The sequence below is a fragment of the Empidonax traillii genome, unplaced genomic scaffold, assembly GCF_003031625.1.
Source record: "Empidonax traillii isolate 1590-97213 ecotype Southwest subspecies unplaced genomic scaffold, ASM303162v1 scaffold23:size2178997, whole genome shotgun sequence".
Lineage (NCBI taxonomy): Eukaryota > Metazoa > Chordata > Aves > Passeriformes > Tyrannidae > Empidonax > Empidonax traillii.
Genome location: NW_020955216.1, coordinates 1,803,407 through 1,827,972, shown reverse-complemented (window position 1 = coordinate 1,827,972; position 24,566 = coordinate 1,803,407). Strand labels below are relative to the sequence as shown.

Here is a 24,566-nt window from a genome sequence, read left to right as displayed (position 1 = left end):
AGCCTGTAAAGGCTAGTTGGGATGAATAAATAAAAGTCAGCTCTGCTCTCCTCAGAGCACAAAGCAGTGTCCTGAGGGACCTGCAAGTCAAGTGACCTTCCCCCAGGAAGCTGCAGGGATATTTCTGGATATTTCTCTAGAGTATTTTCACAGGAGGATGAAGAGGACCTCACTCTACAGCAAATCAGTTCAAGGCTCTGGCATGACAGAGGGATAGGAGAGGGGCTCATGTTCAACCCCTTCCAGGACTCCACTGGAACACTGGGCAGTTTGGCTGCATTGGACCTCCTGCCCCTTACCTAGAGCATTTACCAACAAAGAATCACTGTTTGGCTCACAATACGTACCAGCTCTGAGTTCACAAAATGAAAAAAGTCTTCACAGTCTAACACTGTTTTCTTTCCTTTCCAACATGTGGTGATCAGAGCAGATGCAGGAAGCCCAACCAGAATCCTTAGGCAGGGAAAAATGAAAAATTGAGGTTATTGTCAAGAAGAGAATCAGCCTCCCCATGAAGATGTGTGGCCTTTGAAATCCAGTCTAGTAGTAGGGCAACAGGTAGTCAAAGATGACACATACAAATGAAGTTGATCGAGGTGAGTACCAGGGAATAAGTGTCCCTTGCACAATTGTCACCATGACACACAGTGTCATTGTCACTCGCTGTAGAATCAGAGGGAAGGACACACCACACACTGTCCACTCTGAGTGGAGTTATTCTCAGCTGCTCAGACCTGCACTTGCCTTCTGTGCAGCAGCAGCTCCTGCTGCCTCCACAGCTGCTCTTCCAAAGCAGATCTGTGCTTTCTGTCTCTCAGTCTTCCCTGGAGAATCTCAAACAGGAAGTGTCTCTGGGCAGCCGAGCAGCCAAGACGCAGCTTTTGCCTACAACTCAGCTCCAGCACCAGCTCCTGAAGAGAGTGTGGCGGGAAACAGTCAGGGCTGCACACCAGCCTGTACTCAAATCCTCTTTGTTTCTCTGAAGTAACGCAGAGATTAATAAGAAAAACCTCTTTCAATCCCCATCCCACTGCTCACAAGTGAGAGCTAAATGGAGACTTCCAAACACCAGGGTGTAAGGGAATACTTTGGTCAAGTTCTAGGATTGAACATCCAGGTAACACATCATAGTTTGAAATCACCTGCAGCCTGCAGAGAATCTCAGGGCTAAGCGACATCTTTGACTGGCCACAGCCACCCCGGTCCAGCCTGAAAAGAAGGGACACATGAGGTCACCAACCCTGTTAGCCCGGGGGACAGCACAGTTCAAATACAGTCAGATGCTTCAGATGAACACAGAGCTCAAACATTAATGTGCCTTAAATAAGCTGTAGCTGAGACAGCAGCTCTCCCCTAACCTCCCTCCTCATTTTCCAGCTCCAGCCACTCCCCCAGGGAATTGGTGGTTGTCTGGCCGAACAAATCTGAGTACAAAGTCAACTTAAAAAAAGACAGCCATACCAGGGCCTCTCTGTGGCTGCAGCCCCAGACCTCTGTTACCTAAAGCAAGATGCTTATGCAAAGACTGGTGAGTCATTCAGGGCCACCTCCCAGCTCCCACTTCCAGCCAGACCAGAAGAAATGGCTTCCACAGCCCCATGGAAGGGACAAGCTCCCATTCATAGCATCAAGGTCATTAGAAATGGAAATCATGATACCTCTGTGAGGAATCCAGGAGGGCATTGATAATAACTCCACATGCCTTCTCCAGGTCTCCGTCACAGCCACCAGCAGTGGATGGTGCAGGAAGATACCGTTGATAGATGGCCCAGTAATGGAAATCCTGCCTGAAAAGTGAAAAAGGAGGAGATGGGAAATCTATTTGAATGGTGCCCTTCCCTTGATGTAAAAGGAAGCTCACATATCAAATGAGATGAATGACGTGTGATCAGACAAAAGCACCTCATAAGCACAGACATGAAGAGTCCTCCAGCAGATCCCACCCATCCTGGTTAGCTCTCGGATTCGGAAGAAGGGTGATTTTATGCCAAGTTATTTGGAAGGGCTGCACGTGCAGGCTATGTTGGTGGGCTTCACAGAATCCCAGAATGGTTTGGGTGGGAAGGGACCTTAAAGCTTATCTTGTTCCAGCCGCTGCCATGGCCAGGGACACCTTCCACAGGTTGCTCCAAGCCCTGTCCAACCTGGCCTTCCTCAAGTTAACAACCATCCCCCCATTCCAGCAGTGCTTAGCTCAGGACAAACCACAGCAGGCAACAGGCATGTGTGTCCTGCAGCAGCTGTTCATTTACTTCCTGGTTTTCAGTGCTTTGCCCTAATTTGGGTGGGAAACTCTTGGACTGTTCCCCTTCCAAGAACCCTTCCACACTTACCTTTCTGAAGCAGAGAGAATATCCTTTTCAGGGCACACCTCCAGCTCCATCAGCAGCCACTCTCTGAAAGACAGCTGGAAAAGCAAGAATTTATTAATGGGGGAGAACAGCAAGGGAAGTCACTTGTGCAGAACAACCACCTGCTTTCCAACATAAAATGCACCTTCACTTCATCCCCAGACACAATCCTGTGTGGATTGAAAGACATGAAACAGGGGACATCAACCCAAGGAAGTTTTTGTGCTGTTTCTCTTGTAGGAAATCCAAGCTAAAAGCCCATTGGCCTTCAAAAATTCACAGAGAGCCCACAAAGCCTGTCTCACACACACCCACCCCTTTGACATTTCCAACCACACTCATCACCTCCAAGCCCAGATACCAGAACAAACGTGTGTTATTAGAAATAAAGGCTAAAATGAGCAAAGCACCTCAGTCAGACAGGCTGGTGTAAGCATCAAAGGGAGGCTGTAACACAGAGGTGTTCCAGCTCTGCCCTTTGAGCAAGCACAAGGAGTCATTCTAGGAACACCACAAACTCCTTTGCACAAAGACAAACTGGTTTTAGAGGAAGTAGGTTAAAAAAGGAAAGTCTGCCAAATCAGACACACCACGAGGGTGGTACAAAGAGAAGAGCTGAGATGGTGACCTGCTTCCAGCAAGGCAGAGCTAAGCAATCCAAGGTGCACAGGGGGCTCAGAGGAACACTGATATTTAGACAAAGCACCAAAAGAGCAAAGATTTTCAGTTGTTTGCCTCACTTTATAGAAAGCACAGCAGGGAGCCAAGGGATGGACAGGCCTTTGCTCTACAGTCCTGAGCAGTTTCCTACTGACATGGCTATAGCTTGCCAAACTTCCTGCTTTTCCAAGAAGTAGGACATAAAGTTTTACCTCTGGTTTTCCCTTTCTACCTTATCATTACCATCACAATCCACAAATAACACTGAACACACATCCCAGCTCACATGACTCAGCTGCCAGACCAACTTTTCAGGCATTTAGCTCTTACTTTCAGGCATTAAGCTCTTACAAGAAGCTTATGATCACCAATAAGGAAATTGCAGAGGGCAGATCTAAAAAACGGGAATTACAGGGCGAATTTAAGGCATGGAAAAGATTTGTACCTGGAATGCATTTTCCTTTAAGAGCTCTTGGAAGCGTGCTTGCTTCCACAAACACAGGCTGGCTCTTCTGTAGTTCAGAGAGGGGCAGGACAGGGAGCTCCAGGTTAGGGCAGTTTTGTCCTCCTCACACAGGACCCCTCGAGCTTCCAAGCTCAGCCGAGGCACGAGGTGCTGCAGCTGGAACAAAGACACAACACCCTGCACGTGGCTGCCACAGAAACAGCCACCTCTGGTTGTGTGGAACTGCCAAACCAGCTGGTACACCAAAGGGTAAGAGGGAAGGGTACAAAGATGTACTTTTATACTGTTTTCTTGGTGTAAGTTATACTTGCACAGGGTCCTGCAGCAGGAAACTGGGCTGAGACTGAATTTTCTCCCTTTTACCTTTTTAATCAGGCCGGGAGGAATCAAGGCACAAAAATCTTCATGAGAACATGATGAGAACTTGCACATCACATAAGTTGCTGCTGCAGTGCAAAACCTGAGAGAAAAAAAGAAGGAATTCCATTATCTGGTTGGTTCAATCCCCTCCACGTGCTCTGGAAATCCTCCATGGGAGCTTTCCCAGCATCCCAAAAACCCTTCAGCTGGGGGAACAAGGAGGTGGTGGATGCACCATCTCACCTCATGCAGAAGGCAAACGACTCTTCTGTCCTGCACACGAGCAAGCAGGTCCAGTACTCAGAAATGGAAAGGGCCTTTTCAGAAACAGACTGGGAGATCCCAAAATTGGCTTCCACTCCAGGAATTAAAGCTCTGGATTCACTTAAGTGGATCACAAAAGCTGCTAGTCCTAAAATATGAGCATCAGTCAGGGAAGGACCCTGCAAGGCAAAATAAATAAAGAACTAAGTAAAGAAATTTTGTTTGTGACTTTGTAACGTTTCCTTTATAATATTTTAGCACTTTGTCTTATTGTCACATTTCCATTGTAACATTTTAACATTTCAACATTGTAATACTTTATCTGTATCACTGTAACATTCCTTCTGTACCAAAACGACTTGTCTCATGGAAAAAGCTCTGAATTAATGAAGCAGCAGAATTCTGCTTCTGCCCACTGACCAGTTATTTGAGCAACATCAATCGAGCTGATGAGAGACAACCTGCAGCAGAAGTGGAGGTTTCTGTAACACAGCAACTTAAAGCAACTCGCTGTAAATTCAGAATCTGGGATTCTCAAGGCTTTTTATCTTCTCTGACAGCTAGTTTGGTCTATCAGCCTTTTAGTTCCACCCTTGCAATATCACAGGGTAGATAAAATAAACCACACAATTCTTTAATAAGGAAACCATGCACTGCTGAAGCCCAGATTTTAGCGGGTTTATTTTATTTTTAAATTTTTACACGTTAATTGTTTGATGTGGAAGCTTAGGAACAAAGCATTTCACTATTTTTATTTTCCCTCCTTCCTCAACTTGCCTATTTTAGCTTCTGTTAAAATGTATCTAGAATGCATTTACCTTCCACAGCAGTGTTTTTGTAGGAAAACATTCACCTCACATACCTGAGGGCAACTCCATACTATTTGACCAAAATGGAATTATTTTCGGAAGCCTGGAGGTCAGTGAAGTCCCTTCACACGGTGCAGCCCAGACAGTTCTGTGCCCCCCAGCCCAGGAAATGGATTAGGATAGTCCTCAGCACAGTATAACCACAGGATTCCTGGTTGGAAAACTGACCTGATGATAAATGAGCTGGCAGAGCCTGGCCAGAAGTGCAGGTAAGAGATTCCTGTGTCCACACATCATCTTCACCAACAAGGAGAGGCATGGGCCCTGCCTGCAGAAGGAGAAACCACAGACTCATTTATCCCCGATGCAGGAAGAGGTGATTAAAAATGCTTAAACACCCTGAAGCTGAGCCATCCTTGCCTGTAAATGCACCACAATTATCATTCCCTTCACAGGCTCAAAGGAAGGGGCACTTTTGTGGTACCTGAGCAGAGAACCCCTACAGACATGACCCTCACCAGTGCCCTGCCTCACATACTTGATGATATCCCAAGTACTTGTTGTCATCTTGGACAGCCAAAGTGGCCTCTGAGGTGACAACAAGAGGAGGAGCTGCCTGGGGCACAGCCCCAGCACAAGGTAAACAGAGGCAGAGCAATAAATGGGATCAAAAACAAAGCAAAAAAGAGTTGGTATCACAAAGTCCAGCTACAAAGCAGAGTAAGGGAGGGAGGGACTTTTCCACCCAGTTCACAGAAAAACCCCTCCTCAAGGAGAGAGTAGGAGTTGGGTTAGAGAGGTCTCCTGAGACTCTTGTTTATCACAGTGACTTCCCAGCACAGGTTTTTAGCACTGATTCATCTGCTCCAGGGCAAAGCACTGTAAGAGAGGGAAGGATGCTCTGGTTGCCAGAGCACGCTGCCCTCCGGAGAGCAGCCCCAGCTGGGAGCCCAGCCAGCTCCTCAGCACACTGCTGTTTTCCAACAAAGTTATTTTCCACTGACATGTTGCCCATAATGTTTACAGACTCTGCTACATCATGAAGAACGTGGCTATCAACAATTCTTCCAGGGGCAGAGCAGCGCTGCCTCTCCCTCCTCGGCCAGGCCAGAATCAAATGAGTCCCTGACAGGGGGAAAGTAATTCCAGGACAAAAAGGATTTGCTTCACTGCCATCCCCCACCATTGAGCTGCAAACACCTGCACAACCACATTGTGTTTGTGGGGAGTGTTTAAACCTCGTCACAGAGCACAAAAGGGAGCCAAAGGCCACTTTTCTGCAGGGATCAATAACAACAGAGGAGAAACATGTTTTATTTACACAAATACCTCAAAGTGCATTGGTTCTCAGAGTGCAGAAGCTCTGAGTGAAGCAGCCTCCAGCTGCCAGCCTAGCATAGGGGGAATGAACCGCTAAAGTTCCTCCATGCCCCTGGAAAAGTGTTGTAATTCTGATGTATCAATCCATTGTGATTTCCCTACTCTGACTCACATCTTACCTTTCAGGAGGGTTAAAAGAGGATGCAGCTATTAGGGTTTGGCAGAATGATGTCAGCAGAAGATCAACAACCTGAAATTAAAAAAATAAAAAAAACCAGGAATAAAAACCACACTGCTAATTCCTGCTTGTCAGGTTGGATATCTAGACCTGTTTTTTTTCTTTGTATATATTAAGTTTTCTGACATTAAAACAAGGAGACACACTGGTTAATGATGTTCACTCCAAGTTGTACAGAACCACTGGCACTAAGGATGGAAAATTAAACCCCTAACAGCCCAGGAGTGATCCCAGCACACAACAAACACCTAGACAAGGCTGCTGAGGAAAGCCTCACTCATCACAGGACTGCTCTGCCACAACATATCTCTAGATCTCGTCATCCAACAACTTCCAGGAGGTTAAGACACATGAATATTCTGTGCAAGGCAGGACAAGGCAGACAAAAGGGGAAGTGCATTTCCTGCTCTCCACAGACAAAGCAGCCTTTCACACCTCCTATCCAGATGCATTTTTCCCAGCCCCATTGTTTCTCTCCCCAAGCCAGATGGTACTCACACTCCGATGGCAGGGTTCCAGCCTGGGGGCAGGAATGGAGACTGGGATTGGAGAATTCAAAGGAGCAGCTTCATTCTCATCATTGCTGTCACCCAGGACACTCCTGAGTCTGTCTGAAATCACGGCAATCTGTGCTGGCACATCTGTGGGGAGGCGACAGGGGGTGAGAGGAACCAGGACAGCAGGCATGGAACATTTACAACCCCCTACAGCAGTAAGAAGAACAAGTGAAATATATACTTTAATATATTAAAGGGGGCCCAGGTCACCAGGTGAGCCCAGGAGTGGGGCTGCAGAGACTGGTGAGGCACCAAGTGATCCTCACAAAGATGGAGTCCCAAATTTACCAAGGGAAATACATCAGACATTAAAATATATATATATTCATAGTTGGAAGGATTATCAGCTCTGAAGGATTTCCAGCTTCAGGCAGCAATGGCAGTAACTCCTGCTGTGGCTTTGGCCAGCATTAGCCACACTTTATTCAGGCAGCTTTTGGAACAGTGAATGAGGGGTAGTTGTAACTTGCCTCCCTCTTACCTTCCCACCGAGTCTGGTCCACAACCATTGCCCTGAACTCAGCCAGCTCAGCCTTCAGCTGCTCAACAGGCTCTTTGGAAAGGCTGGCCTCTGCTTTGGATTCATCTAGACAAGGAAGAGAGTAAATGCATTCAACAATCTCCGTGTGCAGCTTCTGTAAAAGCAGAATTTACTTTTCCTGAAGCTCTAACAAAACCCCAAACTGTCAATCTGCCACACACAGAGCTTTGTTTTTACATTCAGGATGTGCATTTAATTAATAATTGATGGGTTTATGCCTAGTTGCAAAGAGGAATTTAGTTTTTAAAGACAAGAGCCAAAAAAAGTTCTGTTTTCAGAGTTTTCTTCCTAGTTCTTTTAGCTCTCCCCTCACAGAAACATTTGTTGTCCTCAAAAGACTGGAATCAGACTCAAAATGCAGAGGCAGATATTACAGCATGGATACATCATCAGCTTCTCCTCAAGTCAACACCATGCACTTCTCCAGATGTTACATGTTACTCTGTTCTTTTTGTTTAAAAGAAGGAATAAAAGGAAATTCCTTTAACCACTACAAAGAGATGCCACCAGCAAATGCCACAGCCCCAAAACCCACCCAGAATTCGTTAGACAGGAACAACTTCTTGTATGAGAGCCAGGAATAAATCACCCAGGAACAAGAACAGCAAATAACAAAGGTTGAAATTAATACTGGTTGTAAACACGCTGTAAAATAAGGTGTTAGACCACTGAGTCACCTCTGTGAGAATAAGCACTGACAACCAGGGTTTGGGGCTGCCCACTGCTCAATCCTGCCCTAAATCCAGGCTCTGTGAAGAGCCCAGGGACAGCAGGGAGCAGGGGATGGACGGGAGTAGGGGACAGGAGGGGAGTAGGGGACAGGAGGGGACACGGCTCAGGCTGAGCAGGAGGCTGGCGCTCGGCTTGGGCTGTGCCACTAGAGGTCAGTGGAACTCCGGGAGCCCCGCAGAGGGGCCGAGATGCGGCGGGTCCCGGCCCGGCCCGCAGGGACCTCATCCCACCCGGTTGCCAGGCCAACCTCGGCAGCCAGCCTGCTGCACATCTGCCGTGCCCGGCGACGGGCTGTCACGCCTCTCCAGCCACAGCATCTCCACAGAGCCTCAAAGGCCCCAAGCAGGAGGTGGTTACAGATTTATCTTCATAGTCAGTCTATGAATCTGTAACTTATCCCCACCACGCTCTGGGAACAATCTCTGCTCACCAGCCTGACCTTTTCATTTCATACAAAACATTTTAAGCTGTGTAAGAAACACCCACTGGCTGACAGAGACAGCAGAGCTCATTAAATACCCATTACACTGACCCAGTAATGAGACCCAAAATCAGTGGAACCCTCCCATCAAAACCCCTATAAAACGAGGACCTGCAATCCTTTCCCAGCCCCTCCTACTCCCCCAGATCTCCCTAATCTTCTGTTAAAAGATGATGCCAGGAGCTCAGACAGCACCAGTGCCATTGCACAAGGGATCAGCACAGCAGGTTCCCAGCAGAGCAGGTTCCCAGCCTGGGCTGAGCAGCTCAGGCTGCAAATGCTGATTCATGGAGAGGTCTCGGAGGTGGAATTCAGCCAGCTCAGGCTCAGGCATCATCTGCAGCCTCAGCACAGCACAGAGCTCCCAGGGACTGCAAAACTCCCACCTAAGCAGGGCTGGTAGAGAAAGTCATTACAGGAGTAACTATTTAACACCCCAACACAAGGTAAAGAACCTACAGTTCTTTATGTCTGGATTAAAGACTTATCCATCCCCAAATCTCTGAGAATTTTCAATTCAGAGGGCATCAGTGGAAAGATTAACCTTTCAAACTGATCCATAAGTAAATGTATTTTTTACCTTGTAACATCTTCTCTTTCATAGCATGACAGGCTTGCAGGTATGTGGAGTACAAGTTTGAGGGTATTTTATCAGCTCTGTAATAATAAAAAAAAGAACATATTTATTATCCTGCATAACCACACACTGCAGCTTTATTAAATATAAGTACAAACAACAGCTCTGCTATGAAATGTAATTAGAGGGGCTCTGAAGCATAAAGAGCATCTGAAGCATTTTTTAATCATCTGACATGAGGGGCAGAGATTTCTATCCAAGGCTTTCACAGCAAGTATTGTACAGAAGTAATACACAAAAAACCAATACTATATATATAATTAATTCACGCTTTAATGCCTATTTAATATCTAGTAGGTGTCTAAGATCTCCTAAGACTGTGAGCTGTAGCATTCACACATGTAAAACATGAACGTGCTGAGCCCAAGGTGTGACCTCTCCTTGCTGGGCAGGCACTCGGTGCTAAAAACATGTCCCACAAGGCTCTCTGGAAGTCAGCTGCTTCTCTTACAATTTTAATTTCACAAAACAATCCAGTCTTTAATTTTAGAGCCAGACTGGAATGACAAGAAAGGACCAAGCACCTCATTTGCAGGCAGTGTTGCAAACATTTTTCCTTCATGAGAGGTTACAGAGGAACTAATGGATGTAAAATAAAGCTGCTTCTGCAATGCAGAAAAGCACTTTTAAACATGCATGCAGGGCAAGTTGGAGTCCTGAGAGGGGCTGTGTCCTGGGGCACCATTCTGGTGTCCCTTGAGCACTAACAGACATTTAAGTTTCATCTTCCACTCCTTCTACATCCTCTCTCACAGAGGCTTTCACAGAGGGGCTCATATTCCTGGGGAAATCTTATATTCATCTATATCCTCCAAAATTTGCATAAGAATATATCCAGCCTGGAGCCAGAGGGACTCCTAGATAATGATTTCACAGTGGTCACAGGACTAATGACAGACCTGAAGACTTCAAAGACAAGCTCCCCCATCCACAACCTGCAAGCCACAAACTTGGGCCACAAAGCCCTGCTAAGGTTGGTTGTAACCAAGGTGTCAAAGCCTCTGATAATCTGATATCAGTATCCTGAAAAGAAAGCCCAGCAGCACAGAAAATGAAAGGAAAATCTCAATACCTCTTCAGAGAGTCTATAAAAGCCATGTGTGCATCTGGAGTTTTAGGGAGCTGCAACAGAGAGAGAGACAGGTTAGGGGTAAATTATCTGTGTACAAACACACAGCTCATGGGAGAAGCAAAAAAAAAGCCAAATACTCACCACACGTGGTCTGAGCAAAGCAGGAAGGAACCAGGAAGTGTAGTATGGTCGCCTGAAAATACTGGGAATATAAACAGAGCAAAGTATTAACAATGCCAAAGGTCCAAAGTGCCATCTCCTCACCTCAGGAATTAATTCAGGTCCTGCAAATATGAAATATTCATGGTAATGTGAATAACCACAGACAGAGTAGGTTCAGCTTAGCAATAGATATTAATATTAATTTCTTTAATTTTGCTTTTTATTATGACAATTCTGGACTTCTATGGCAGGGGTGCATATGCCTTTTCACTCTCCCCACAGATATCCTTATTAAGATGACTCCTGAGGAAGTGGGAAAAACTTCCCCAAACCTCCTCTTCTCACATCCTCAATTTTTCTTGTCTCCTTATTTTGATTTGGACTCAGCTATTATTATTAGTATTATTATTACACCTAAACCCAAGCAGAGTTGAAAAGCACACAGTACCTGGCTTCTATCACAGATGTTGGGATCTTCCTTGTATTTTCAAATATCTGAAGGGCCTTTTCAACATCACGGAGTGCCTGGCCCTGGGGCTGCCAGAAAGAACGAGAGAAAGATGTGAGAAATCAAGGGTGATGATAAACTTCCCTTTTCTGTTCTGCATTTGGATTATTCTGACTCTATTTTAATTGCACATGTGGAATCAAGACCCACCATCTCCACTTGCAGCCCATGCCTACAGGCAGAGTGACTGATGTCCCGGGTTTCTCTTGTTTGAGCCATAACACACCTCAAACTGCAACAAATTTCTCAACTGACAGATCAGACTTGGAAAAACTAAATTAAATCTTCACTTCAGTTCATCACAGGACTGGGTTTCTTGCAGTACATTCAATCACCCTGTCTTCAGCCTGTATTTCATATACTGACTGACTGTAAGTGAGGCCTCTTAGTCTGACCAAAATGTAGGAAGGAATAATAAAGCCAAATGCTTACTTATAGATTACTGTTGTTACCTAAAATTTATCATGAACGACAGTGTGAAGCTGCAGACTCTAGATTCCATCCCCAAATCTCCTTTGAACATTCACACTTTGGTACAACACCACAAAGACGATGTGGTCTACTGAAAAGAATCAAGATACCCATAAAATATTACTCCAGTTTTCATGAAATCTGGGGAGATCCTGTATTTATGACCCCTCTGGCTTAAAGCTGGAGATCTGGCAGCATGCTCCAACTTGAAATGGCAGGGAGACTGGTAACCCAAGTGCTTTTCCGAAGGAAAAGAGACTTGGCTGATGAGAAACCTGTGAGACAGAGCAGCAGTACCTGCACGGCCTCATCAGTGGAAGACAGATCTTCGTAGAGCCCCATGTCCTCTATGGCCACCTGTGTGAAGTTACAGAGATGCAGGTGGTCACACACAGCAGGGATTGACAGATCCAGAAGGAATTCTTCTCAAAAGAGACAATTTTCACTGACCTTGAGGTCGGACAGTCGAGTTTTAGCCAGAGTGATGTATTCCAAGAGCAGGGACCGGTGTTTCATTGGCACAAAAGGTGGGTACATTATATGGACCTGAAAGAGGAAAACCGCAACCAGATTTGCCATTTTTACAGGAAATCAGTGTAAAATTCTGACTAATGTTTACAGTCACTTGCCTCAAATATTCCCCAAAGAAGGCATTATTGCTTGGTTTACGATAAACTATTTTCATGGCACTGACACATAACTTTTCCCAACAACAAACAAAGAAAATCACTGAAGTGCTTAAACTTAATTCCATTAAAGGAATTCTCCTTGTCAAAAAATAAAAGAATCTTGCCCTTCCTTGTTTCAGGAAGAAAAGGGTTTGAATAATGTATCAGAATGATGGAATTCCTATAACAACATTAATAATCAGTTGAGCCCACTCAAAGGCACAAGGACGGTCACTTTGGGGCAGTTCTGGATCTGAAAAACACCTGTCAGCACCTTCTCACCTTCAAGTATGGGGCAGTCTCAAAGGGCACCAGCTCTGAGAGGAACTCAAAGAGGAAGACCAGAGCTTTCTTACTGCTCCCATGGTGGCTACCAGCATTCCCAAAAGAAGCCTAAAACAGGGAAAAATGACAAGAGAGCCTTTCAGTGTGGAGAGAATCATCATACCAGTGGTGCCACAACAGCACACAAATCCCAGACATCCCATTTCTGTCAGGGGAATCTTTATAGAGAAAAGCCTCCAGAGAATGTTTACAGAATCCCAGAATGGTTTGGGTTGGAAGGGACCTTAAAGCCCATCTCACTCCAACACCCTGCCATGGGCAGGGACACCTTCCACTAGCCTAGGTTGCTCCAAACCTCCATCCAGCCTGGCCTTGGACACTTCCAGGGATGGAGCAGCCACAGCTTCTCTGGGCAACCTGTGCCAGGGCCTCACCACCCTCACAGCCAAGAATTCCTTCCCAATATCCCATCTAACCCTGCCCTCTGGCAGTGGGAAGCCATTGCCCCTTTTCCTGTCCCTTAAGGCCCTTGTCCAAAGTCCCTCTCCAGCTCTTCTGGAGCCCCTTTAGGCACTGGAAGGGGCTCTGAGGTCTCCCCAGAGCCTCCTCTTACCCAGACTGAACACCACCAGCTCTCCCAGCCTGGCTTCCAGAGTAGAGGGGACCCAGCCCTCAGAGCACAGACTCACAAAAGTCTCTACAAAAGTGTGCTGCCATGAGAACACTCAGAGTTAAACAAGGCAACACCAAGATGCACCAAAGGATTGAGATTCATGATGGAAACACAAATCTGCAGGTTTTGACACAGGTCTATCTGGGCATTATAAGGAAAATAACCAGTCTGAGACTACACAACACAACCACTTTACCTTTTGATACCTCCTGAACACTCTATCAGCCAAAGCTGAGCTTGGAATTGCAAACTCATACAGAGGAATTTCCAGGTTGAATTTACGTGGAGATTTGCATCCCTAAAATACCCACCTGTTTACAATTAAAAGCAACAACCAATTATCTCTAAGGTCACACACAGCAATTACAGCTGCATGCAAACCTCCAGGAAACAGGAATGCTTCCTCTGCCACAACCCACCACTTATGCAATAACAACAGTGCTGGTTATCAGGACACTAAAATCCATCCAAGATGATGATTGTAACAGGAATTACATGTCTGCATTCCTGGCAAATAACTAAGACAAGTAAGGTGAACTTAAAAGATGAAAGGAGGGAAGACTGGGGAAAGCCAAATAAATTTATTCTCTGCAGACACAAAGGCAGTAATAAATATTCAATCATTCCTAATATCAATACAATCACTCATTACCCTTTCTCTTTTTTTCCCCCCCATTTCTCATTCCTGGTTATCCTGTCTGGAAAAAGGCTTTATCCATGCAGAATATTGCTTATGCATGGGTTTCCTCACACAAGTAAAACAAAGCTCACCAGTCAGGCCTCATTTAGTCTTACCTTAAACCACTCAGAGTAAGGCATGAAGACAGCAGGGCCCTCCAGAGCAGCCTGACGAGCGATCAGGAATGCAGTGATCATATTTTCCATGTCATAATTCCCAAAGGCCTTTAGCAGGAGATGGCTCAGTAGATCTAGGAACATAAAACAATAACCTCACACTTCGCTTTTGACAGTGGTGTTGTAATTTTCTACAGTAAATGAAGACAAATGTCTGTGATAAAACATAAGGCAGGACATGTATTGCAGCCTGGGGAACCTTTGGGATCTGATTTAATTTTTTCATGCGCTTTCAACAGTCAAACACTCCTAGATTCCCTGCAGGAATTGCAGGGAGTCCAGCACTGGGACACTCAGTAAGGAACTCCCATAAACAAGCTCTGCTAGTAAAGGTGAGCTAGAACTAATCTTCAGTAATCACTACACCAATTAATAATAAAGGTAATTATCAAATAACTATCAGAGCTGTACAAAAAGTTTGAGAAATGGCAGACATGAGGTCTGGCATTCTTGTCACTGCTGACACGGAATGTCTGAGTGGAAAAGCAGATGTTCTGCTTTTCTTTTCCATGCAAGAATCCCAGGCAGCACCCATGGATGTCTCCCCTGCTCCTCACCCGAGCAGTACAGGCATTTCTCAGCTTGGCAGTGCCCACATACCCTTGAAGAGCTGCTCAGCCTCAGCCTGACACACCACCAGTGTGGAAACACAGGACAGGACATGCTGCCAGTTCACCTCGTGGGTCTCCAGGACTCGCTGCAGCTGAGAGATGGATTCCTTCGCACTGAATGCCACCAACAGCTGAAAGAGTGATGGCAATTCCTGTTAGCTGGGATACATAGCCCCACAAAAGAGGGAGATACAGACAAGACTGACTTTTCTGTCAGTCAGATGACAAGATGGCTTTTCTGTGACTTTCTCAAGCTTTCCTGTAGCTTTTGCATCAGCCTCCCAGGCCCAGATATCAGCCTGGTTTGGAACCAGCACTGGCTACAATAAACAGTAAAATTCCAATTCTCTCAGAACTCATGTTATGTTCTGTAACAGTGACAATTCACACCTCCAACCAGCATCTTCATTCTCATTAAGAGCTTTGCACAAACAAAAATCCCTGTAGTTCTTTGCCTTCATGCTTCCTCCTGCCCACAGTTTCTGGCAGCTGGTTTGGATCCTGGGACTGGAACGCTGCACTGATTTTCAACAGTATCATTTCAGGTATTTCAGTGAATATAAACCCAATATAATAAAGTTCTCTTTGTGACACCAGGCAGACATACTTTCCGATACAGGGTAGTGAGCAGGGAAGAAGTTCTGGTAAAGCTCCACTCTTTCTGCATCTGGATGGCATCAGACACTGTACCCAGAAAAAAAACACTTCAGTAACAGGTTTTAAAATACACTCAAAATGCAATAGTTGACCATACCAGGTTTCCCTTTGGCAATCAGACACATTAAAAACTGCCCACTCTCTCTCCCATTTGTTTTTGGAACACAGACTGTGGCACGAGGACTATGGCACTATGGTACTGCCATCCCAGAGCTGTTTTCGTGACCACACATGCGGAGGCTGACACGGCACACACACAGAGAATCAGCAAGGAATCAGCTTTTCCTTCATTAATCTCTCTCATCTGGAAGCCAGCAATGACACAGCTCTCCCACACAACAGGCAAGCAGCTCCAGATCACAGCTCACAGGGATTTTACCAGAGATTTTATAGCTCAGACATACTTCTTCCTAAAAACATTAGGCTTCACAGTTTCTGATCAGGGATTAGAACCTTCCTGCCTTACTCCCTCATCCACCAAAACACTCATGTGTTGTGTGTAAATCCAGCACTCTCCCACTGAGCTTCTCCTTTGCCCAAAACTGTTCCCAGAGGCCAGAGCTCTCCCATGGCTGCTATGAGATATTATTCTAAATATTTGTACATGAGCCCTTGGCTAAAGCTCTGTTTGAATTTTTCTCCTCATCTATGACCCTCTGAAAGCCCAGATGACTTTTTGTCTGATCTGGCATTCTGATTATATGGACTCTGAGAAGGAGCTGGGGAGCCAGGCAACTTTTCTGGCTCTGGGCCCTCCAGGATGGACCCCACACAGCAAGGCCTGGGTGAGACGGAGCTCCAGACACACCTGGAGACACTTCTCCCCACCCACTCCTACCTTTCAGCACGGGGTTGTAGGTGAGAACCTCGGTCAGGGTGTGTCTGAAGAACTGCCGCACGGAATCCGGGTGAGCCACACTTCCATAAACTGACACATTGAACACATTCAGCCTGCAAAGGACAAGGAAATACCAGAAACAATGTCAGGAAGTATGATCAGCCAGCTACTGATTAAACAGCATCAGCCAGGTACTGATTAAATATGACCTATGAGTTGCTGATTAAATATGATCGACCAGGTGCTGCTTAGGGTGAATGACTTATTTTTATTCTACATCCATCTTCTCAAGTTGCCACAAATATATACTTTTTGTATATATTTTTTCTTTAAAATGTGTAATGGCTACTCAACACTATGTAGACATCAGATTTATAAATGTGAGTCTAATGTATCTCCCAGCACAGGACTGAAGGTGACATGTACAAAGCAGTTAGACAAAACAGGCCTGGAAGCAGAAACTGGAGGTGATGGCACCTTCCAGAAGCAGTGAGAAAACTTGCTTCAGAATTCTCTGCATGCCAAGAGGTGGCTCCAAAGTTGGTTCCAGCCGTGCCAGAACCCCCTTTCCAACCTGGCCCTTATCTTTTCACAAGCACTTTCATCTGCACATATTTTATTAGAGAAGAATACCAAAGACAAGTAGCACTGGGAGGGGTGGGGTGTGTGTAAACAAGTAAAAAACACCGCAAGCATTCCCCCTACTTCAGTAACAAGCGTAACAGTGGATAAAAACCTACTCCTGACACTATTTGGAGCATTTCTTACCAGAACCTCACAGCTTGCAATGTGGAAACATCTTTCTGCTTCTCTTTACCAACAGCATCGAGCACCCCTGTACCCCAAAATGCACAAAAACACAATGAGAAATAGAAATGGAAGGAACTGTGACAGTAAACACCACACAGGAATTAACAGGAATGAGCAATTTGTGCACCTTTTCAAAGGTGACCCTCTTAGGGAAATGTGCAGATGCCATTTAGCAGTGTTAAATTCTCAACAAATCTTTTCCAAAGTGAACCCAGAGACTCAGAAATTATTGCCACTGACCTTGAACCAATTTAGAACATTCCCCAGAATGTGCTACTCATGAAGCCATCTAAAAATGCACATAAATCTAAAAAATGCACATAATTTCCAAACCCACACCTAACAGTGTGAGTGTGAGCACAGTGAAGCTGCAGGAAAGGGAAGCCTGTCTGGAAACAGGGCGTTTGCACAAACTGAATTAACCAGCCTGGGAACCCCAGTCCAAACAAAGAGCAGGTTGGGGGAGGGCTACACATTTGTAACGTTGCATTTGCTGAGCAGAAATTCCTTTAAAAGCCAGATCTGCCCCAAAATGACTGGTGGAGATCAAACAGGTTGGCAGCTTGCGTAGCACCGTTGTCTTGACGATCAGCCCACACCACTCAGAGCCCACAGATTGGGAGACCCTTTGCTTTGCAGCCTGCTGCAGCAGCACTTCTGTTCCTTGTGCCATCCTGCCTTGAAAACCCTTCTCGCTGAGCAGCTAAAGGAGCCTGGTTTGTTTATAAAAATCATTGAGAGAAGAAAAAAACCCTTACAAGACAATTTACTGAGCAGGGGCAGCGAACCAGACGTGCCTCACATGCCATTACAGTGCTGGGATGTAACACTCCCCTCTCCTGCTGAGGAATACTTTAAGGTTAAGTAGGGGAGAATAAAGAAAAGGAGATAAACTCAGCTTATCTTCAGGCACAGCAGTTCAACACACTCAGATCATCACTGTGAAGCACAGCCCTCCCAGGCTACTCCCAGCCTGTCCTTCTCCTCCTGTGAAGGTCTTCAGTAATAGGGAATTCTTTTACATAAAAAATCCCAATGTTCTCCAAAGATTAATGAAGCAAAACCCCTCAAAGGTGACCCAAAAGTATAGACTAATAAAATATCTTGCATAAAATTCATGTAATACATTTTGCAGGCACGCAGACTGCAAGTGTGGCAGTGCAGGCTGCGCAAATGGGAAGGTCAAATCAAGAGCAGGATGCAGCCTTCTGTCTGCCTGCCAACAGCCTGCTCCTCCTCCTCCAAAATCCCTACCCCTCTGCTGAGAAAGGTTGGTTTTCAAATGTTAAGGGGCCACCTGAGATAGGATTCATACGTATTAAATAATAAAGAACTTCTCTTGCAGCTTTCCCTTTTTAGAAGCACGCACAAGGTCTGTGAGGATTCTGTGTGTGCAGACAGCTCTCCCTGAGAGACATGGGGCAAGGGATGGAGCTAGCAGTGCCCACAGGGAATGGCATAGGATGGAGGAGACAGTCCTAGTGGTGTGTACTGGGTTTGGGTCACCTTCCAGCAGAGGAAAAGCAGCAGCCTCTGCAGCAGCACTGAGTAGGAAATGTGCCAGCAAGGAAAGTGGTGGAGCACTGTCACCAAGGAGACAGGAGAGTGACAGCAGCCGTGCAGTCAGGTGACACTACCAGGGGTGTGAGGGGTGTAAGGAAGGTGATAACAGCAGGTACAGCAACTCCCCGTGAAGATCAGCTGTGACAAAAGATAAAAATAACCCCCATGTGTGTTTAGTCTTCCTGCATCAGGATTTGCATGTAAATCAGGCACTGCTACTCTTGAGTCCTCAGCAGTCAGGGCAGCTCAGGCCAAGGCAAGCACGTTGTCAGTTCATGAAGGCTGTTTAAAGACTACACACCAACATTAGATGCCTTTGCTCAGCATAAAAAATAGGTTCTGCAAAAGATTAGTCTGCAAACCCAAACGGTGAGTCAGCAAAATCGCTTATAACATTGTGAATTCAAAGTTTAACTCACTAAGCACCAAAAAATAAATCTAAACAGCAAACCGATCCTGGTCCAACCCCTGTGCTCCACCTGCTTCCAAGCAAACTCATTAAAACTCAGGAATTCAGGTCAGGTATCTATCTGATGTCACAGCTGGGAGCATCAAAACAAAGTGGCATAAAAGGCAAGAAATTATCTCCAGTGTCTGGAGACACTTTAAAGAGCAAAGGGAAAAGCAGAGGCAAATAAAATCAGTGGTATAAATATTATGCACAACAGCACAGGCAAAGCAGCCAGGAAAGGATTTCTCCTTAGGGATTTAGCAGTGAACAAGGAATAGAAGTCTTGGAAATAGCAGTGGCTGCATAAAGCCAGGATCACAGCAATACTTACATGCCAGCATTCTCTGCAAGACAGCACGGCAGATCTGTTCAAAATCGACAAATTGAGGCATTTAGAGTTTCAAAGAGCTGCAGTTCTATGCAGAAAAGGTAAATTGACTCCAAGAAAGAGTTTTGTCCCTCTTAAAGCTCCGCTTTGTCCTCAGGCTCTGCAGTTGGACAGGTAAAATAGACAGAAGGGCAGCATTCCCCATCCTTACCAGCATTCCATGCCTCACATTCGAATGGAATAAACAGAGCAGTGAAGGTGAAAGGAAATTTAAAAAGCCCTTGCTGTGCCACCTTGGAGCAACGCTCCATACAAAGAGCCTCTGCTCTGGCTTCACCATTTCTCCCACTCCAGCACCTGGACCACCACCCTTCCTTGGCTGATACAAGCTCTGATTTATTTCCACTCAGCAAAGCCCAGAGGTTTATAATGGAATTACGTTTTAAAAGCACTGTTTGTGATCAGCTTTATTTTGTCCTTACATAGGTAACCTTCTGGAATTCCACCTTCCTCCCCAGCTCCGAAGCTTGCTCAAAGCCATTCTGAAGGAACACGACGGCAAAGTCTGCAAATCAAGACAGAACTGGTGTTTCAGCACCCCCCTTGCACACAGATCACCTGCTCCTTCCCCTCCCACCTGTCCAAACAGTGTCTGAAAAGCCTCATTCACCACTTAGCAGGAATAATTTATTGTCTCGGAGTAAAATTACTCCCAGGAAAAAGGATCCAGAAATTAAAGGATTGGTAAGACTAAGGAATTCACAGGTGACCACTGCAGAACTCAGAGGGGCTGGAGGGGATTTTTTCCTAAATAAAATTAGAAAATAAATAATAGGAAATGACACGGGGAGAACAGAACTCTCAAATACTTGTGGTCCAAAATCTGACCCTTTGCATGTGTGTCATACAGTGTATCAGCCTGTGCCACACGCACTTCCCAACTACATTTTCTCGTGTTACTGTAATTCCAAGGGATGGGAAAATTCAAACCAATTATTTTTTTAAGGGGAAAAAAATTGCTAAATTTGCCAAATATATAAAAAATATCTTTCCCTCACTGAAACAAGGTAAAGTGAGGCTTGTGTTTTTACACCTCCAAGGTTTTGCCCCGCACACAGATGAGGGACTTGCCTGAGAGAAGGTGCCGTGCCAGCTCTGTGTCCCCAGAGGGGACATTCCCAGCCTGCTGGCAGAGCCCACGGAGGCCACTGCACAGCCACTCCACCACTGCAGGGCCTGCTGGACTCCTGGAACACACGAAAACACCTTCAGTTCAGTCCTCCTGCTTCCTTGTCTCCACCACCATCCTCCGAGCTCAGGGAAGAGCCACCTGTGCACTCTGCCCTAAATGTGGTCTTTCATTTATTTAATTTGGATTAGCACATTTGTTTTACAAACAGTTGCTTTTTATATTATTTGCTTTATAAAACGATTCTACAACACACACACACGCAAAGGCAAAAATGCAAGTTAAATTGTGCATCGAGGTATTTCCTTATGTCTGATATGAAAGTGTTCTCATTGAGAAAACTCCGCTAGAAGTAGTTCAGTTCCAATTTCTAAGATACTTGGATTAAAATGCTTTTAAAAAGGAACTAAGGCTTTAATCTGTGACTTTGGTTCCCTTAAATGTGAAGCACAGTGGGCACTGAAGGCTTTCATCATGAACAAGTAAACCAGTATCAAAAGCCTAAAAGACTATTGCAATGTTCCTTTGACACCATAAGGAAACAACCTAAACTTCACAAAGGATAACTCTGTATATATTTTACATATATATATATATACACACACCCCCATTATTTTTAGCTCTGTATCATGGAATCATGGAGTGGTTTGGGTTGGAAGAGAGCTTAGAGACCATCCAATTTCACTCCACTAGACCAGTTTGCTCCAAGCTCCGTCCATCCTGGCCTATAACGCTTATTGTGGGGGGGGAAATTAAAAATAAAATTCTTAGACTAACTACTCTCTGAAGATTAACTCTGCCAGATCAAAAATGTAAGGTTTTGGGAAGATGGAAGCACTCAGCTTCTGCAGAGCAAGACCTCTCAAGTCCAGCAGCTCATTTAGTGGACATCAACAAGCCACTGCATCTAAACTGGGCTAATTATCCCAGAGTAACCTCCCAAACCCACAGTAACTTCTTAATCCTGCTAATCTGATCCCTTACCAGCACTTGACGATATCCTGGGTCCAGAATACTCATGACTAATCCCTGATTATATTTCAATAGGCTTTAAGAGATTAAATACATCTGCAAAGCCACAAAGCTCTGCTCACCTCTCCAGCAACTCTGCCAGTCCAGCGATGTCACCACTGTGCAGGTGCCACACGACTTCCAGCACTGGAGGCTCCTAAAGAGATGTTACCATTAGGTCACAGGCTGCATTTTGCAGTTAACATTTGGCTGATGTAAATGATGCATAAAAAAATAAAGCTGAATTCTGTCTATTCTAACTATCCAGAAGTTGTTAAAATTTAAACCTGATACCACAGGAAATGCCCAATGAGGAAAGATTACGTTTGGTTTTCCCTTCCTACAGATTTTGGATGGTTTAGGGTTGTGGATGCATCAGTTAAAATTTTCAAGGAGAAGTAATTAATATATCCATATTTTTCCCCCAGAATAATGCTGATTCTGCACATTCAAAGGAGCAGTGGATATTCCAGGAAACAGGTAACAGATCCAGATTAGAGAATTGTCTTTTAGTCTATTAACTGTTTATGAGTCTCTATGAAATGAGTTTGCTGCTCTCAAATCTATATCCCAATACAGATTGGGATTGTAGGAGACTACAGGAAGCAACACTGAGATCATCCAGGCAGAAAGGCCAATGGACAGAGGGGAAAAATGAACAACTTTTGTCAAAAATCTGTACCAGGCATCGCTCCCATGTGGATCAAATTGCTGCCCTGCAATATCCCTTCCAGCTCTTGCCTGGGCCAGCATGTCCAAGAGAGTCCTGAGCCAGCAAAACACCAGTGCAGGGTACACCTGGGAGGGAAAAGGTGCAGCAGCAGCTTCTACTCATTCCAGACATAACCCAAACCTTCCCACCTTGGGAAGGAAGAGGCATTTGGGAACCTTGGGCACAGGAGAAAAGCCAAAGCCCCAGGAGCTTTCTGCAGCCACCAGCAGCTGCTTCACACTCTGACCCCAAACTCGCCCACATGCTTTGTCTTCACAACCTAATTCTTACAGTAACACCCTCAGTTACAGGGCAGCACTTATCTCCCACTTATCCCATGTCTGCCCCAGGACCAGGAGATCTTAATCAGCCTATAAAACACACAGGGTCTATTTTCAGCCCAGGAGCAGATATGTGAGACCAGAGCATGGCCCTTTATCCAGGCAGATCAGCCTCTTCCTCCTTTCCCACCAGAGCAGTGAGGAATCAGAACTGCCCTACTCACAAAAAGCCCTGAACTCCCCTCACAACATCATTTGTCTTCACTAAACAAACCCAAATGAAATCAAGACATCTCATTTGTGAGGCAACACAACCTGTTATCTGCTATCTTTCTATGTGACCTCACTTTAGCTTATCACAGTTCCCAGATAAGCTGGGTGGAGAACCAGGACTGCAGAGACAGACACAAGGAATATTGTTGGCAAAGCACATGAAGGACTTTGGGACTGGGTCACTCCACAGCCAGCTGGGAGCTTCTGCACTGGACCTGGAGAGTTCCCCAGGCCAGCATTTGATCACCAAGGTGCTTCCAATGCTCCTTTGTGGCAGTTTCTAATAATTCACCTAATTACAAACCTCAACTGAGTCCTGTGAAAAAGCAAATCCCACTGCAGACAAGGAAGCTCCCACTGAACTTGCTTTAAAATAAATGAAACAACAAAAACCTCTTTATACATTTATAGTTCATATCACACTTTTGGCAGGTCAGGAAGACCAATTGAGGGATGTCCCATTCCACAGATAAAATCTCATGGTCTTTAACACTGTTTCTCCTTGAGTGATTACCTTCATTTTCCATATTTCTTGGCAGAAGAGGGAGCGACAGAACATGTTGTTTGCCAGCAAATCCTTCACCGTTTGAAGCAAGGAGGACAATCTCTTCTGGCATCACCCCGGAAATGAAGCAGAAATAATTCCCTTTGTGAATAACATGTTCTTAGAAAAACAATCTGTTGCTTTTCCCTGTTTGCTGCTTTTTACAGGGTTGAATGGTGGAGAGAATTCAGGGAAAAGGCCCAAACTTCTTATAGGTCTCGCACTTCTACGAGTGAATCAGACATATCAGTGAACAATTGTCCATTTGGGCCCTCCATGTTTGGGGGCTTTATCAGAGCAGATAAACTGGGCTTAAAGTCAAACCCAACATTGCTGTTCTCTTGATAAACTAAATTTAAACCTTCCCCCTTACTCTCTGGTCCAAGTTCAGCAGTGGCACTGGAGAGGGGCTGGCAGGAGCCTGGCAGATCTGCTCCACGTTGGTAATGGCGGTCTTGGCTGCCAAGGTCGCTGTGGGCATACCCAGTTTGGAGGCCTGTTCCTGCAGAACAGAAACTGAACGAAACAACAAAGCAGAAAGCTGTCAACATGGGAGGGAAAAAGGTTTGAAAACCTGGCTATGAATCATGGAATGGTTTGGGTCAGAAGGGACCTTAAAGCTCATCTCATCCCACCCCATGCCATGGGCAGGGATACCTTTCACTAGATCCAGTTGCTCCAAGCCCTGTCCAACCTGGCTTTGGACACTTCCAAGACAGAATCCCAAGGCTCAAACCCCTTCCAGCACAAATGCCTTTCTTTGTACAGGATAAGTAATTTTTATTTCCATGTATCATTCCTTTAGTATACATAAAACAGGGCAACAACAGCCACAGAGATGGAATGTCCCTGAGAAGCAGATTTTTGTGTTTTGGCCTTGTGACACTTTCAATTAACAAAAGTATTCAAGGATCAGTCCTTGCCAGGGGTGTCATCAGCAGGCAAATAAGAAAAAGACCAAAAGAATGAAAAGAAAGTAAAAGTAGGGTTGCATTTAACAGGCAAACATTCAGTATGGGAGGAATTCTCCCTCACTCTATCCTCAGTAGATACTCACCTATAAATGACTCTGATGATACTCCCAGCTGCTCTGTGCCATCCTGCACACCTGGCTTGACTGAATCTCCCACCTAGAAGCCAAATAAAACCCTTAGGTGTCTGTTACACACATTTACAAACCTATTCCCT

The 24,566-nt window shown here is 45.3% G+C and overlaps 1 protein-coding gene across 1 annotated transcript in view; it reads right to left on the bottom strand.

The window, feature by feature from the left end:
- Positions 1–24,566, bottom strand: part of FANCA (FA complementation group A) — a 33,187-nt gene that overhangs the window by 6,895 nt on the left and 1,726 nt on the right. The window contains exons 3-33 of the mRNA XM_027904241.1: positions 24,436–24,508; positions 23,752–23,894; positions 23,349–23,444; positions 21,652–21,725; positions 20,500–20,615; positions 19,851–19,933; positions 19,372–19,405; positions 16,985–17,051; positions 16,217–16,329; positions 15,329–15,405; positions 14,711–14,852; positions 14,051–14,184; positions 12,580–12,690; positions 12,080–12,175; positions 11,927–11,986; positions 11,099–11,187; positions 10,630–10,690; positions 10,489–10,538; positions 9,360–9,436; positions 7,507–7,611; positions 6,967–7,109; positions 6,410–6,480; positions 5,139–5,238; positions 4,081–4,280; positions 3,841–3,937; positions 3,457–3,633; positions 2,334–2,407; positions 1,659–1,787; positions 1,143–1,209; positions 745–911; positions 348–453 (exon numbers count right to left, since the gene is read on the bottom strand). Of these exons, the coding sequence (XP_027760042.1) occupies positions 348–453; positions 745–911; positions 1,143–1,209; positions 1,659–1,787; positions 2,334–2,407; positions 3,457–3,633; positions 3,841–3,937; positions 4,081–4,280; positions 5,139–5,238; positions 6,410–6,480; positions 6,967–7,109; positions 7,507–7,611; positions 9,360–9,436; positions 10,489–10,538; positions 10,630–10,690; positions 11,099–11,187; positions 11,927–11,986; positions 12,080–12,175; positions 12,580–12,690; positions 14,051–14,184; positions 14,711–14,852; positions 15,329–15,405; positions 16,217–16,329; positions 16,985–17,051; positions 19,372–19,405; positions 19,851–19,933; positions 20,500–20,615; positions 21,652–21,725; positions 23,349–23,444; positions 23,752–23,894; positions 24,436–24,508 (3,132 nt within the window). The remainder of the gene's footprint in view (positions 1–347; positions 454–744; positions 912–1,142; positions 1,210–1,658; positions 1,788–2,333; positions 2,408–3,456; positions 3,634–3,840; positions 3,938–4,080; positions 4,281–5,138; positions 5,239–6,409; positions 6,481–6,966; positions 7,110–7,506; positions 7,612–9,359; positions 9,437–10,488; positions 10,539–10,629; positions 10,691–11,098; positions 11,188–11,926; positions 11,987–12,079; positions 12,176–12,579; positions 12,691–14,050; positions 14,185–14,710; positions 14,853–15,328; positions 15,406–16,216; positions 16,330–16,984; positions 17,052–19,371; positions 19,406–19,850; positions 19,934–20,499; positions 20,616–21,651; positions 21,726–23,348; positions 23,445–23,751; positions 23,895–24,435; positions 24,509–24,566) is intronic.